Source organism: Oncorhynchus nerka, linkage group LG9a, assembly GCF_034236695.1.
Source record: "Oncorhynchus nerka isolate Pitt River linkage group LG9a, Oner_Uvic_2.0, whole genome shotgun sequence".
Classification (NCBI taxonomy): domain Eukaryota; kingdom Metazoa; phylum Chordata; class Actinopteri; order Salmoniformes; family Salmonidae; genus Oncorhynchus; species Oncorhynchus nerka.
The window spans coordinates 63,318,778-63,332,942 of NC_088404.1; the positions used below are offsets into that span (position 1 = coordinate 63,318,778).

Below are 14,165 nucleotides of genomic sequence, written 5' to 3' on the forward strand. Positions count from 1 at the left end.
GGGTTGGAATGGCAGCTGGAAACTTTACCAGTAAACTACCAGGTATTTGGTAACTTTTAAAAATATTTTTATCAGATGACATGACATGGATTTTTTCGGGACTTCAGATTATCAGAGGTGTCTGCAATTATCTCTGAACCTCTGTGTGGCTTTCTCACATATAACAACACATAACTAATATTTAAATATTATATAAATAATACATATTTATTATTATATATTTATGATATATTTATTTTATAATTATGATATATTTATTATGTATTATATATAAATAATATATTAAATAATAAAATAGAATGATGAAGTTGTAAAACATTATCCTAAATAAAATGAATACATTTAATGAATACCATTGGTGTTTAATGAGGAGTTCAGCATTAAAACCTGTTAGGGCTAGGGGGCAGCATTTTCACTTTGGATGAATTGCGTGCCCATAGTGAACTGCATCCTAGTCTGTCCTAGATGCTAATATATGCATATTACTATTACCATTGGATAGAAAACACTCTGAAGTTTCTAAAACTGTTTGAATTATGTCTGTGAGTATAACAGAACAGTAAGTGGGGAAAAAAACAGTAACTGTGAGTATAACAGTAAGTGGAAATTTTGGGGCTGGTCGAATTTCAGGTCATCGCCTATTCACATCCAAACAAGATATGGATATGTTCGCACTTCCTACGCCTTCCACTAGATGTCAACAGTCAGTAGAACATGGAATGAAGCCTCTAGTGTGATGTATGACCGGATGGGAGGGGAATGAGTCACTGGTCTGTCAGAATGCCAGTTCTTGGTTGCGCACATTTCTGTTGATATCGCCTGCGTTCCATGACTCTGCAGACAAAAACGAATGCTCCGGTTGGAACGTTATTGGATATATATGAAAATAACATCCTGAAGATTGATTCTCTACTTAGTTTAACCAGTTTATTTGACCTGGAATATAACTTTTTGAAGTTTTCGTCCAAGTTCGCCTGGACCAGCGCCAGATTTTGGACATGTGAACTAACCGTGCTAGCAAAAGCAGCTAATTGGACACTAGTAATAGACATTATGGAACAAAACAAACGATTTATTGTGAAACTAGGACTCCTTGCACTGCATTCTGATGAAAGATCATCAAAGGTAAGGGAATATTTATGATGTAATTTCGTATTTCTGTTGACTCCAGCACGGCGGAGAAATATTGTTACGTCTTAGCGCCGTTTTAGATTATTGCATGATATGCTTTTTTCGTAACGTTTTTAAAAAATCTGACACAGCGGCTGCATTAAGAACCAGAGTATCTTTAATTATATGTAAAACATGTATCTTTCGTCAAAGTTTATGATGAGTATTTCTGTTATCTGGCGTAGCTCTCTGTAATTACTCCGGGTATTTTGGAGGCATTTCTGAACATGGCATCAATGTAAACCGAGATTTGTGGATATAAATATGCATATTATCGAACAAAACATAAATGTATTGTGTAACATGATGTCATATGAGTGTCGTCGGATGAAGATTATCAAAGGTTAGTGATTAATTTAATCTCTAATTCTGCTTTTGTGACTATCTTTGGCTGGGAAAATGGCTATGTGTTTTTTTGGATTTGGTGGTGATCTAACATAAATATATGTTGTGTTTTCGCTGTAAAACATTTTAAATATCGGACACGATGGGTAGATTAACAAGATGTTTATCTTTCATTTGCTGTATTGGACTTGTCAATATGTAAAAGTTAAATATTTCAAAAAAATATTTTTGAATATCCCACACTGCCTTTTCAGCGGAATGTTGAGGGGGTGGCGCTAGCGGAACCCCTAGCCATAAGAAGTTTTAAATATCCCCAATAAAGATAATGTACACACTTTTTTTCATTTTACGATGTCAATTATGTCTTTATTGTAAATGTTTTGCTGCCAAATTGGTGGCAGTTGTGAAAAAAGTCAACAGTTGGAAGAGTTGCAGAGTTAATCAAACCCCTGTCACCTGAGACATAATGTGGTCCAGGGGCTGCAGCACTACCACTAGACCAGCCTCTGGCACATGCATTAGTAGGGGACTATAATTTTTCTTCTATGTTGTATGACTAATGCCTAAGTAATTCCAGTGTAGATCCTATATTTGTTTCAGGCCAAGGTCCTATCCTCAGTATCCTGGTCAGGAGCATCTAGCTACGCTGACTGTGTTTGTCTCATGTGATGACATAAAAACAAATACCAATCAAGGCATAGACAGGCAGCAGGTTTAAGGGTGGCCTGTGTGATGCCTGAGGGAAAACACAGGGGTCCTGATAAAGAGGGTGAGGTGGGTGGGGGAGGATTGGGGAGAGGTACTTACCCGTGGGCTGCTGAGAGGGCTAGTGGAGAGACCGGAAGATGCTCCACTTATGGACCTTGACCTGTGGAAGACACACACATGCACGAACACACAGACACACACACATCAAATTCTCAGTGTTAAGAGAGAAAGAAACATGGAAAACGACAGCGTTTGAGGTGAGAGGGTAAGGAGTTGGCAAAAGCATTACATGAGACTAACCACTACAGCTAGGATGCTACAAAGCTCTCTAGAAGCATTGAGCTATTGAAACAGGTTCACACCAGGACATTCATAGAATGTTACATTGAATGTGAACTTCACTCAAATGTAACATTCAACTTTTGACGTAAATTAGACATTTGCAGAAAAACGTTCCCCACATATCTTGAGTTTTATTATTAGTGTGCTTTCCAAAAACAAAAACACCCTGGAAATCTGACATTTATCTCGAATGTATTTGCTGTTTGACCAATCAAACAAATCAAAGCTGTTTTTAATATTGTTTCTCTCTGTGGCAGTGAAAAGGTTCCTGGGGCACATATGAAGTAAAGCTCATCTATTCATTTGGTTTCTATTTGTCTTGTTTTTGTTATTTCAAAAATTCCAGCAGATGACATCAATAACCTGTGCTCCAAAATGAACAATCACAGGACAATCTGTCTCCATCACACACAAGTATATCAACTCCCAGACAGCACAGCTGTTCATGTTCTGCCAGAAGAATGTCTGTCTCCTTTATTTGGCTCTCCCTCTTTTTCGCTCTTTTGATTTGATTTGATCGCTCTTTTGATTTGCCTGGTATGGCAACTGCTCAGCCTCTGACCGCAAGGCACTACAAAGAGTACTGCGTACGGCCCAGTACATCACAGGGGCCAAACTTCTTGCCATCCAAATCAAATCAAATCAAATGTTATTTGTCACATACACATGGTTAGCAGATGTTAATGCGAGTGTAGCGAAATGCTTGTGCTTCTAGTTCCGACAAAGCAGTAATAACCAACAAGTAATCTAACTAACAATTCCAAAACTACTGTCTTATTTATACACACAAGTGTAGGGGGATAAAGAATATGTACATAAAGATATATGAATGAGTGATGGTACAGAGCGGCATAGGCAAGATACAGTAGATGGTATTGAGTGCAGTATATACATATGAGATGAGTGTGTAAACAAAGTGGCATAGTTAAAGTGGCTAGTGATACATGTATTACATAAGGATGCAGTAGATGATATAGAGTACAGAATATACGTATACATATGAGATGAATAATGTAGGGTATGTAAACATTATATTAGGTAGCATTGTTTAAAGTGGCTAGTGATATATTTTACATCATTTCCCATCAATTCCCATTATTAAAGTGGCTGGAGTTGAGTCAGTGTGTTGGCAGCAGCCACTCAATGTTAGTGGTGGCTGTTTAACAGTCTGATGGCCTTGAGATAGAAGCTGTTTTTCAGTCTCTCGGTCCCAGCTTTGATGCACCTGTACTGACCTCGCCTTCTGGATGATAACGGGGTAAACAGGCAGTGGCTCGGGTGGTTGTTGTCCTTGATGATCTTTATGGCCTTCCTTTAACATCGGGTGGTGTAGATGTCCTGGAGGGCAGGTAGTTTGCCCCCGGTGATGCGTTGTGCAGACCTCACTACCCTCTGGAGAGCCTTACGTTTGTGGGCGGAGCAGTGCCGTACCAGGCGGTGATACAGCCCGCCAGGATGCTCTCAATTGTGCATCTGTAAAAGTTTGTGAGTGCTTTTGATGACAAGCCAAATTTCTTCAGCCTCCTGAGGTTGAAGAGGCGCTGCTGCGCCTTCTTCACGATGCTGTCTGTGTGGGTGGACCAATTCAGTTTGTCTGTGATGTGTATGCCGAGGAACTTAAAACTTGCTACCACTACTGTTCCATCGATGTGGATAGGGGGGTCCCATCCAGGACCTCTATACCAGGCGGTGTCAGAGTAAGGCTATAAAAATTGTCAAAGACTCCAGCCACCCTAGTCATAGACTGTTCTCTCTGCTACAGCACGACAAGCGGTACCAGAGCACCAAATTAAGATCCAAGAGGCTTCTTAACAGCTTCTACCCCCCAAGTCATAAGAGTCCTGAACAGAGTCCAAATGGCTACCCAGACTATTTGCATTGCCCCCCCCCCCCTCTTCTTTTTACACTGATGCTACTCTCTGTTATTATCTATACATAAGTCACTTTAATAACTCTACCCACATGTATATATTACCTCAATTACCTCGACTAACCGGTGCCACGCACATTGACTCTGTACCGGTACCCCCTGTACATGGCCTCGCTATTGTTAAAACAAACATTTGTGTGTGTCTGAGTGTATTTCTGTGTATGGGTGGGTGGGGATGACACCTTGTCAGTTAAGATGACCTTTTCGGCTTTATTCAAAAAGCTGACCCTGACAGTTCCAACCATCTACATATTAATACAAAACAGTTTACTGAAATATTAGCTTTTGTCCAATAAAATCCAAAAAAGACAGGACATTGTAAATCTAATTTGACCTATGCACCAACAAGGCTTTTCAGCATCAGCAGCTTGACTACTGCTAGAGACCTGTAGCTTTATTGATCTACTGTACCTCAACAACATATGTACTCACATTGGATGGGTTGATTAGGATTCAAACAGCCTAATGCATACTCTTAGAGTACGTTTACCCAATTAATGTACTTTAATGTAAATGTGCTTTTTCATATAAGAAATCATCCCATTCCACAAATGTATTTAAAATGTTATTGAGAGGTTATCCCGGACACAGATTAAGCTCAAAATTACTTCTGGTCGTAGACTAGGTGTAATGTGTGTCGGGGGAAACCGCTCCTTACCGCTACATTTGACCTAGCCTTATACATAAGCTTTTTTAAGATGGGAAATGGACAAGGTACACAACCATTCAAAAGTTTAAGGCCACTTAGAAATGTCCATGTTTTTTTGTTTTTTTTGTCCATTAAAATAACATCAAATTGATCAGAAATACAGTGTAGACATTGTTAATGTTGTAAATGACTATCGTAGCTGGAAATGGCTGCTTTTTTATGGAATATCTACATAGGCGTACAGAGGCCCATTATCAGCAACCATCCCTCTTGTGTTCACTAATCCAAGTTTACCATTTTAAGGCTAATTCATTAGAAAACCCTTTTGCAATTATGTTAGCACAGCTGAAACTGTTGTCCCGATTAAAGAAGCAAATAAACTGGCCTTCTTTAGACTAGTTGAGTATCTGAAGCATCAGAATTTGTGGGTTTGATTACAGGCTCAAAATGGCCAGAAACAAAGGAACTTTCTTCTGAAACTCGTCAGTCTATTCTTGTTCTGAGAAATGAAGGCTATTCCATGCGAGAAATTGCCAAGAAACTGAAGATCTCGTACAACACTGTGTACTACTACCTTCACAGAACAGCTCAAACTGTCTCTAACCAGAATAGAAAGAGGAGTGGGAGGCCCCGGTGCACAACTGAGCAAGAGGACAAGTACATTAGAGTGTCCGCAAATGACACCTTCATTAAATAGTACCCGCAAAACATGAGTCTCAAAGTCAACAGTGAAGAGGCGACTCCGGGATGCTGGCCTTCTAGACAGAGTTCCTCTGTCCAGTGTCTGTGTTCTTTTGCACATCTTAATATGTTCCTTGTATTGGCCAGTTTGAAATATGGCATTTTTTCCCAACTCTGCCTTGAGGGCCAGCATCCCGGAGTCGCCTCTTCACTCTAGTCTAAAGAAGGCCAGTTGTATTGCTTCTTTAATCAGCTCAACAGTTTTCAACTGTGCTAACATAATTGTAAAATAGTTTTCTAATGATCAATTAGTCTTTTAAAATGATCAACTTTGATTAGCTAACACAACGTGCCATTGGAACACAGGAGTGATGGTTGCTGATAATGGGCCTCTGTATGTCTATGTAGATATTCCATAACAATCTGCCGTTTACAACTACAATAGTCATTTAGAACATTAACAATATCTACACTGTATTTCTGATCAATTTGATGTTATTTTAATGGACCAAAAAAATTGCTTTTCTTTCAAAAACAAGGACAATTCTAAGTGACCCCAAACTTTTGAACAGTAGTGTAGTTGACAGCTTTTCAACATATTTCGAAGCTATACATGGTTTATGTTCCTGTTATAAACAATGGAGTAATGCAACCTTATATTTTGTGTTATGATAGGGTAAGACATTTACACTATGCCCAAAACATTTATAAAGTATAGTATTTAAAGGGTCAATCTGTAAGTGCTTCATAATTTTTTTTAACTTTTCAATTATTTACACACACCCGTTGATTCTTGAAGTTATAACTTCTATAATAAATGCCTCATGTGCTTAGTCCAATTGTCATACCCAATCAGAACCCAAAATATTTACTTGATCAACTCAATTGTTTGTAAACCATGTAATTTTTAAGAAGAAAAAAAGTTAGCCTCTGAACATGGTCCAAATTTTTCTTTTGTTTCCAGAGTGCTTATGAATTTGAGAGTGGTAACATTTCCTCACCCCCAATTCTTCAGATTTTTACCAAAACAGTGGTGGGTGTGGCTTTGTTGTTTGAACTGCAGATTTCCCCTTTAAGAACCAATTTGCATATGTTAAGATTAGGATCATTGCACAGATTCCCTAATGGCAGATATGCATTTTACATGAAAAAAAAAAGTTTACATTAACAAGTACATTAATTGGGTAAACGTACTCTAAGAGTATGCATTAGGCCACATATGGGGCGGCAGGGTAGCCTAGTGGTTAGAGCGTTGGACTAGTAACCGGAAGGTTGCAAGTTCAAACCCCCGAGCTGACAAGGTACAAATCTGTCATTCTGCCCCTGAACAGGCAGTTAACCTGCTGTTCCTAGGCCGTCATTGAAAATAAGAATTTGTTCTTAACTGACTTGCCTGGTTAAATAAAGGTAAAAAAAATAAAAAATAAAAAAAGGCTGTTTGAGAGGTTTGAATCCTAATCAACCCATCCAATGTGAGTACATCTGTTGTTGAGGTAGATCAATAAAGCTACAGTACTCTAGTAGTAGTCAAGCTGCTGATGCTAAAATGCCTTGTTAGTGCTAAGCTCAAATTAGCTTAGAATTTCCTGTCTTTATTGGCTTCAGACAAATGCAAATTTTTCACTTAAAACATAGTTTTCTGTTCATTTCCATGTTTTTTCCCTGGAAGGTCTGATAATAGCACATAACCTGCCACCACAAGTTAATGTGCACTAGAACAATTTGAAATGGAATGATACAACAAGGTTGTCAATGGCAGCCTAAAGTGGTTGGTTTTCAAAATGGTACACCTCATAGTCGTTAATAGGGCTCTTTTTTTATTTTCTTAGTAGTACATAATTAGGTTGAGTTTTTGTTAATGTTTTTTATTTTTATTAATTTAGTCTGTAAGCTGTGATAGACTACACACTCCAGTACAGTAGGTGTTGGCATGCACCTCTAACGTTTCTTTACGGACCACCATGATATCTTAGAAGAAGAAGACCAGGAGCAGTTTTTCATAATATGCGAGTGACAACATTGTAGTATGGATGACGCCTGACCTGGAATGGGAAGCTAACTAAAGTTGGCTAGCTTTTATAAAAGACTGACTAGATCTAGCTTGCTTCATAGTATACCACTCTGGTGACACACATTGAGTCACACACTGTGACACACACACCAACCCCCATTCCCTTGTAATCTCTCTCCATTAGTCTAATGTCTGAGATGCCAGAGAGATGTTCAACTACGAGACAAAATGAGTCAACTCCACCTATGGTTGCCTCTCCATGTACACGTGAGTATCCTCCACTCGGCTCTTCAATGTCTCCTCAATGTCTTATGCAGTATTTTCCTCGACAAGTACACCATTACCAACCAGAATACCTGTATTTATACTGGTTACTTACTGATAATACCATGTCAATTTTCTCTCTTTCCCATCTTCAGAGCATGCGGAAAGTATTCTGACCCCTTCACTTTTCCCTCATCAATCTGCACACAATAGCCCATAATGACAAAGCAATGACAGTTAAAAAAAAAAAGTTTGCTAATTTATAATAAAAAAAAACTGAAATATCACATTTACATAAGTATTCAGACCCTTTGCTCAGTACTTTGTTGAAGCTCCTTCGGCAGCGACTACAGCCTGGAGTCTTCTTTGGTATGATGATATTAGCTTGGCACACCTGTATTTGGGGAGTTTCTCCCATTCTTCTCTGCACATCCTCTCAAGCTCTGTCAGGTTGGCTGGGGAGTGTCGCTGCAAAGCTATTTTCATGTCTCTCCAGAGATGTTCGATTGCATCCAATTCCGGACTCTGGCTGGGCCACTTAAGGACATTCAGAGACTTGTCCCGAAGCCTCTCCTGTGTTATTTTTGGCTGTGTTCTTCGGGTCATTGTTCTGTTGGATGGTGAGCCTTTGCCCCATTCTGAGGGACTGAGCTCTCTGAACCAGGTTGTCATCAAGGATCTCTCTGTACTTTGCTCTGTTCTTCTTTTCCTCGATCCTGACTAGTCTCCTAGTCCCTGATGCTGCCATCACCATGATTCACCGTAGGGATGGTTCCAGGTTTCTTCCAGACGTGACTCTTGGCTTTCAGGCCAAAGAGTTCAATCTTGGTTTCATCAGACGAGAGAATCTTATTTCTTGTGGTCTGAGTCCTTTGGACGCCTTTTGGTAAAATCCAAGCGGGATGTCATGTGCCTTTTATTGAGGAGTGGCTTCTGTCTGGCCACTCTACCATAAGGCCTGAATGGTGGAGTGCTGCAGAGATGGGAGAACCTTTCAAAAGGAGAACCATCTCCACAGAGGAACTTTGGAGCTCTGTCAGAGTGACCATTGGGTTCTTGGTCACCTTCCTGACCAAGGCCCTTCCTCAGATCTGTGCCTTGACACAATCCTGTTTCAGAGCTCTACGGACAATTCCTTCGACCTCATGGCTTGGTTTTTCCTCTGACATGCAATGTCAACTGTGGGACCTTATATAACAGGTATGAGCCTTTCCAAATCATGTCAAATAAATTGAATTTACCACAGGTGGACTCCAATCAAGTTGTAAAAACATCTCAAGGATTATCATTGGAAACAGGATGCACCCGTCTGTGCTCAAATTTCATACTCATAGTAAAGTGTCTGAATACGTATGTAAATAAGTTATATTCTTTATTTGTTATACATTTTGAAACATAAAAAAAATAAACAGTTTTCACTTTGTCATTATGGGGTAATGTGTGTAGATTGATGAGGAAAATGTTTTATTTAATACATTTTAGAAGAAGGCTGTAACGTAACAAAATGTAGAAAAGGTCAAGGGGCCTGAGTACTTTCCGAGTGTACTGAATAAAAATGATCATAAAATAACCAACAAACATTAACTCTTGAACCATTCAAGCTAGACAGACCAAACCAACTTTTTCATGTTCAGGCTATTCTAACTTCAAATTCATAAACTTTTTCTTTTGTTCCTCAAAACCAAAAATGTTGCTCAAACAGAAGCGGAAACTAAAAAAGAGACCCTGATCAACAACAAAAACTAAACAAGTGAGGTTTTAGGAGGGGTTTTGAAAGACACTTTGGGGTTTTCCAAAGAAAGTTCACTATGAACAAAACCCACACCAAACTTAAAGACAGAAAGCAAACTACGAATGTGGAGGAAAACAAAATCGGATAAAGGATTGTTTGTCTAGAAAGAAAAATATGGAGAGATAAAAAAGCTGCTAACCCTACGCATCTATCTAGACAACTGGAGCACTGGTATAGTGGGGAGATGTGTTGGGTCATTGTCCTTCTACAGATGCACAATCGAGAGCATGCTGTCGGGCTGTATCACCGCCTGGTACTGCAACTGCTCCGCCCACAACCTTAAGGCTCTCCAAAGGGTAGTGAGGTCTGCACAACGCATCACCGGGGGCAAACTACCTGCCCTCCAGGACACCTACACCACCCGATGTCACAGGAAGGCCATAAAGATCATCAAGGACAACAACCACCCGAGCCACTGCCTGTTCACCCCGCTATCATCCAGAAGGCGAGGTCAGTACAGGTGCATCAAAGCAGGGACCGAGAGACTGAAAAACAGCTTCTATCTCAAGGCCATCACTGTTAAACAGCCTCCACTAACATTGAGTGGCTGCTGCCAACACACTGACTCAACTCCAGCCACTTTAATAATGGGAATTGATGGAAATTGAAGTAAAATATATTACTAGCCACTTTCAACAATGCTACTTAATATAATGTTTACATACCCTACATTACTAATCTCATATGTATATGTATATACTGTACTCTATATCATCTACTGCATCTTTATGTAATATGTGTATCACTAGCCACTTTAAACTATGCCACTTTGTTTACAAACCCTACATTACTCATCTCATTTGTATATACTGTACTCGATACCATCTACTGCATCTTGCCTATGCCGTTCTGTACCATCACTCATTAGGTACATATTCTTTATCCCTTTACACTTGTGTGTATAAGATAGTCGTTTTGGAATTGTTAGGTTAGATTACTTGTTGGTTATTACTGCATTGACGGAACTAGAAGCACAAGCATTTCGCTACACTCGCATTAACATCTGCTAACCATGTGTATGTGACAAATCAATTTGATTGATTTCGAACTAGTATAAATTAGCATAAAATGACTCACAACCAGTAACTCTTGAACTATTCAAGCTAGAGACACCAAACCAACTACCACATGTTCAGGTTATCTTAACTTCCAATTCTTTAATCAACTATAAACATATACAGTGGCTTGCGAAAGCATTCACCCTTGGCATGTCTCTCATGTCTCTCATGTCTCTGACTTGCCTAGTTAAATAAAGGTAAAATAAAAAAATACAAATACAAACCCCCCAAAAATCTATTTTAATTCCAGGTTGTAAGGCAACAAAGCCTTACAACCTGGAATTAAAATAAGATTTTTGGGGGGGTTTGTATTTGTATTTTTTTATTTTACCTTTATTTAACTAGGCAAGTCAGTTAAGAACAAATTCTTATTTTCAATGACGGCCTAGGAACAGTGGGTTAACTGCCTGTTCAGGGGCAGAACGACATATTTGTACCTTGTCAGCTGGGGGATTTGAACTTGCAACTTTTTTTGGCTACTAGTCCAATGCTCTAACCAATAGGCTACCCTGCCGATTTACACAACATGCACAACACTTTGAAGATGCAAAATATTTTTTATTGTGAAATAAAACAGGAAATAAGACTAAAAACAGAAAACTTGAGCATGCATAACTATTCACCCCCAAAGTCAATAATGTGTTAGAGCCATGTCCTCGGGGTGTTGGGTTTGTGCTAGTCATAGCGTTTTCCTAAATTTTTGTCTCATCTGACCAGACTTCCATATGTTTGGGGAGTCTCCCAAATGCCTTTTGACAAACACCAAACGTGTTAGCTTATTTTGTTCTTTAAGCAATGGCTTTTTTTCTGGCCACTCTTCCGTAAAGCCCAGCTCTGTGGAGTGTACGGCTTAAAGTGGTCCTATGGACAGATACTCCAATCTCCACTGTGGTGCTTTGCAACTCCTTCAGGGTTATATTTGGTCTCTTTGTTGCCTCTCTGATTAATGCCCTCCTTGCCTGGTCAGTGAATTTTGGTGGGTGGCCCTCTCTTGGCAGGTTTGTTGAGGTGTCATATGCTTTCCATTTTTTTATGATGGATTTAATGGTGCTCCGTGGGATGTTCAAAGTTTTGGATATTTTTTATAACCCAACCCTGATCTGTACTTCTTCACAACTTTGTCCCTGACCTATTTGGAGAGCTCCTTGGTCTTCAATGTGCCGCTTGCTTGGTGGTGCCCCTTGCTTTGTGGTGTTGCAGACTCTGGGACTTAGAGAACAGGTGTATATATACTGAGATCATGTGACAGATCATGTGACACTTAGATTGCACACAGGTGGACTTTATTTAAAACCTCTTAGAGTTCCCCCCCTACTTTATGCAATTTTCGCCTGAAGACATACCCTAATCTAACAGCCTGTAGCTCAAGCATAGAACCAAGTATATGCATATTCTTGCTACCATTTGAAAGAAAACACTCTGAAGTTTGTGTAAATGTGAATTGAATGTAGGAGAATATAACACGGTGTTACATCCACTTCTGTACAAAAATATTTCCAGTTTGTTTGTGTGTGTGTGTGTGTTTGTCGGGGTAAAACACATTCTGTAGCTAACCAATCTGTCATTTCCCAAATGGAAACAAAGGGCCCCTGTATTGAGAGTTAGGGCTTATACTGGAGAAAAAATGTGTGTGTGTGTGGCTGGGTTTGTACTGATACCTTGTCTGGGAAACTCCTCAAGTCCAAACTTTTCCCATACACTCTTTGTGGAGGTGTGTGTATGTGACAAATCGCTGCATCTGATGTCCATCCAATACATCCACAGGGGTGCAGTGGTGCACTGTGGGGGATGGAATGAGTACAAGAGGTTCTGGGAAGGGGGCATGGAGTCTTCAAAAACACAACAGAACCAAAGTAAATGGTCAGTGGTAATAGGACCAAAGGAGGTCTGAGACAAGGGGTCCGAAATATTGAGGGCTGTGTTTGTTTGTGTCTGTCTGTCGGCCTGTCTGTCAGTCTGTGTAGGTGTGCATGTGTGAGTGAGAGTTCGAGTTGAGGGGACTTGGGACCTCAAGGAAAATGGAAAAAGAGTATTCTAGCTACCCTTTCTCTGTCTCTCCTTATCTAGTTATTTTTCTCCATGACTCTGACACGGAGTGAATGCTAATATTCACTATTCACCCCAACAAACCTCCAAATGAACCAAGACATGGGTCATGTTCATTCTGCACCAAATGGAAGAAAACTGACAGAAACACTGAGGGATTTGGTGGATTTGTCCAACCAATAAGAAAAGTATGTTTTCATTCTCCTCTGCAAAATGTTGATAAGCATTTAAAGCATTGTGTGCCCTAATGAACAATACCCAGGTCTATATGTGCTTGATGACACAGTTTGTTTTATTTGTGGTTACTTGTGTGTATATTTATATTAAGGGCACTTTAACATCAGTCCAACACACTCAATCGCCTCCCCAGAGCAATGTTATACATAAGAAACGGCGAAATGAAACAAAAAAAAAACATACATTTATATATTACAGGTGGATATTTTTCCCCATAGTATTAACAAGAGAGATGTACCTGTCCATAGTTGTTTATTAGGAAAGGGAATTGTACTTATAATCTCATGTTAAATATAATGTAAATAAATGTCTGTCATTGTTTCTTGTCGCTTCAATTTCCGCCTAACCTTGCTGCATCCTCTTCCCTTTACAAAAGGACCACAATGGAAATAAGCTTTTAAGCTATATTGTGTTATCCTTGATGATTTAAAAAAAATTGTATGTGGAGGTATCACCGGCTGAAGCTCCCTTATGTATTCTCTTAAATTGTAATAAATTCAATCAATCAATCAACCTCTCCTCAATTTCTCCTCGCACACCTTCAGGATTAAGATGAGGCTGTGTTTTTGTGATTTTTTAAAGATTTTCCAGCCCACTTTATTATAATACAAGATGAATTGGTCATTCATGTAAGAAAAATATATATCCAGATCATACTAAAATATGTACCATATTATCTGCATGGTACAGCTACTGCAAATCATGTATTCCAAATCTACTCAAACAATATTCACAAAAGCTGAAAAATTATGATTCCCATTGCTGTGAAGATACAGTTTTGCCATCATTCTGTTGTGGAATTATTACATTTTATTACGTTGTATGATAACATTTGACCCCGATGTGTGTTACAATATTTGCCAATAAAAAAGAAAGAAAGAAAAATAAAAGTTTTTCAATTTTGGGGAACCAAACTAGACATAATGACATAA

The 14,165-nt window shown here is 39.2% G+C and overlaps 1 protein-coding gene across 1 annotated transcript in view; it reads right to left on the bottom strand.

Annotated features, from left to right (window-relative positions):
• The window catches only part of brsk2a (BR serine/threonine kinase 2a), an 88,681-nt gene that overhangs the window by 33,547 nt on the left and 40,969 nt on the right, over positions 1 to 14,165 (bottom strand). The window contains exon 8 of the mRNA XM_065022163.1: positions 2,319 to 2,383. Coding sequence (XP_064878235.1) covers positions 2,319 to 2,383 — 65 coding nt within the window. The remainder of the gene's footprint in view (positions 1 to 2,318; positions 2,384 to 14,165) is intronic.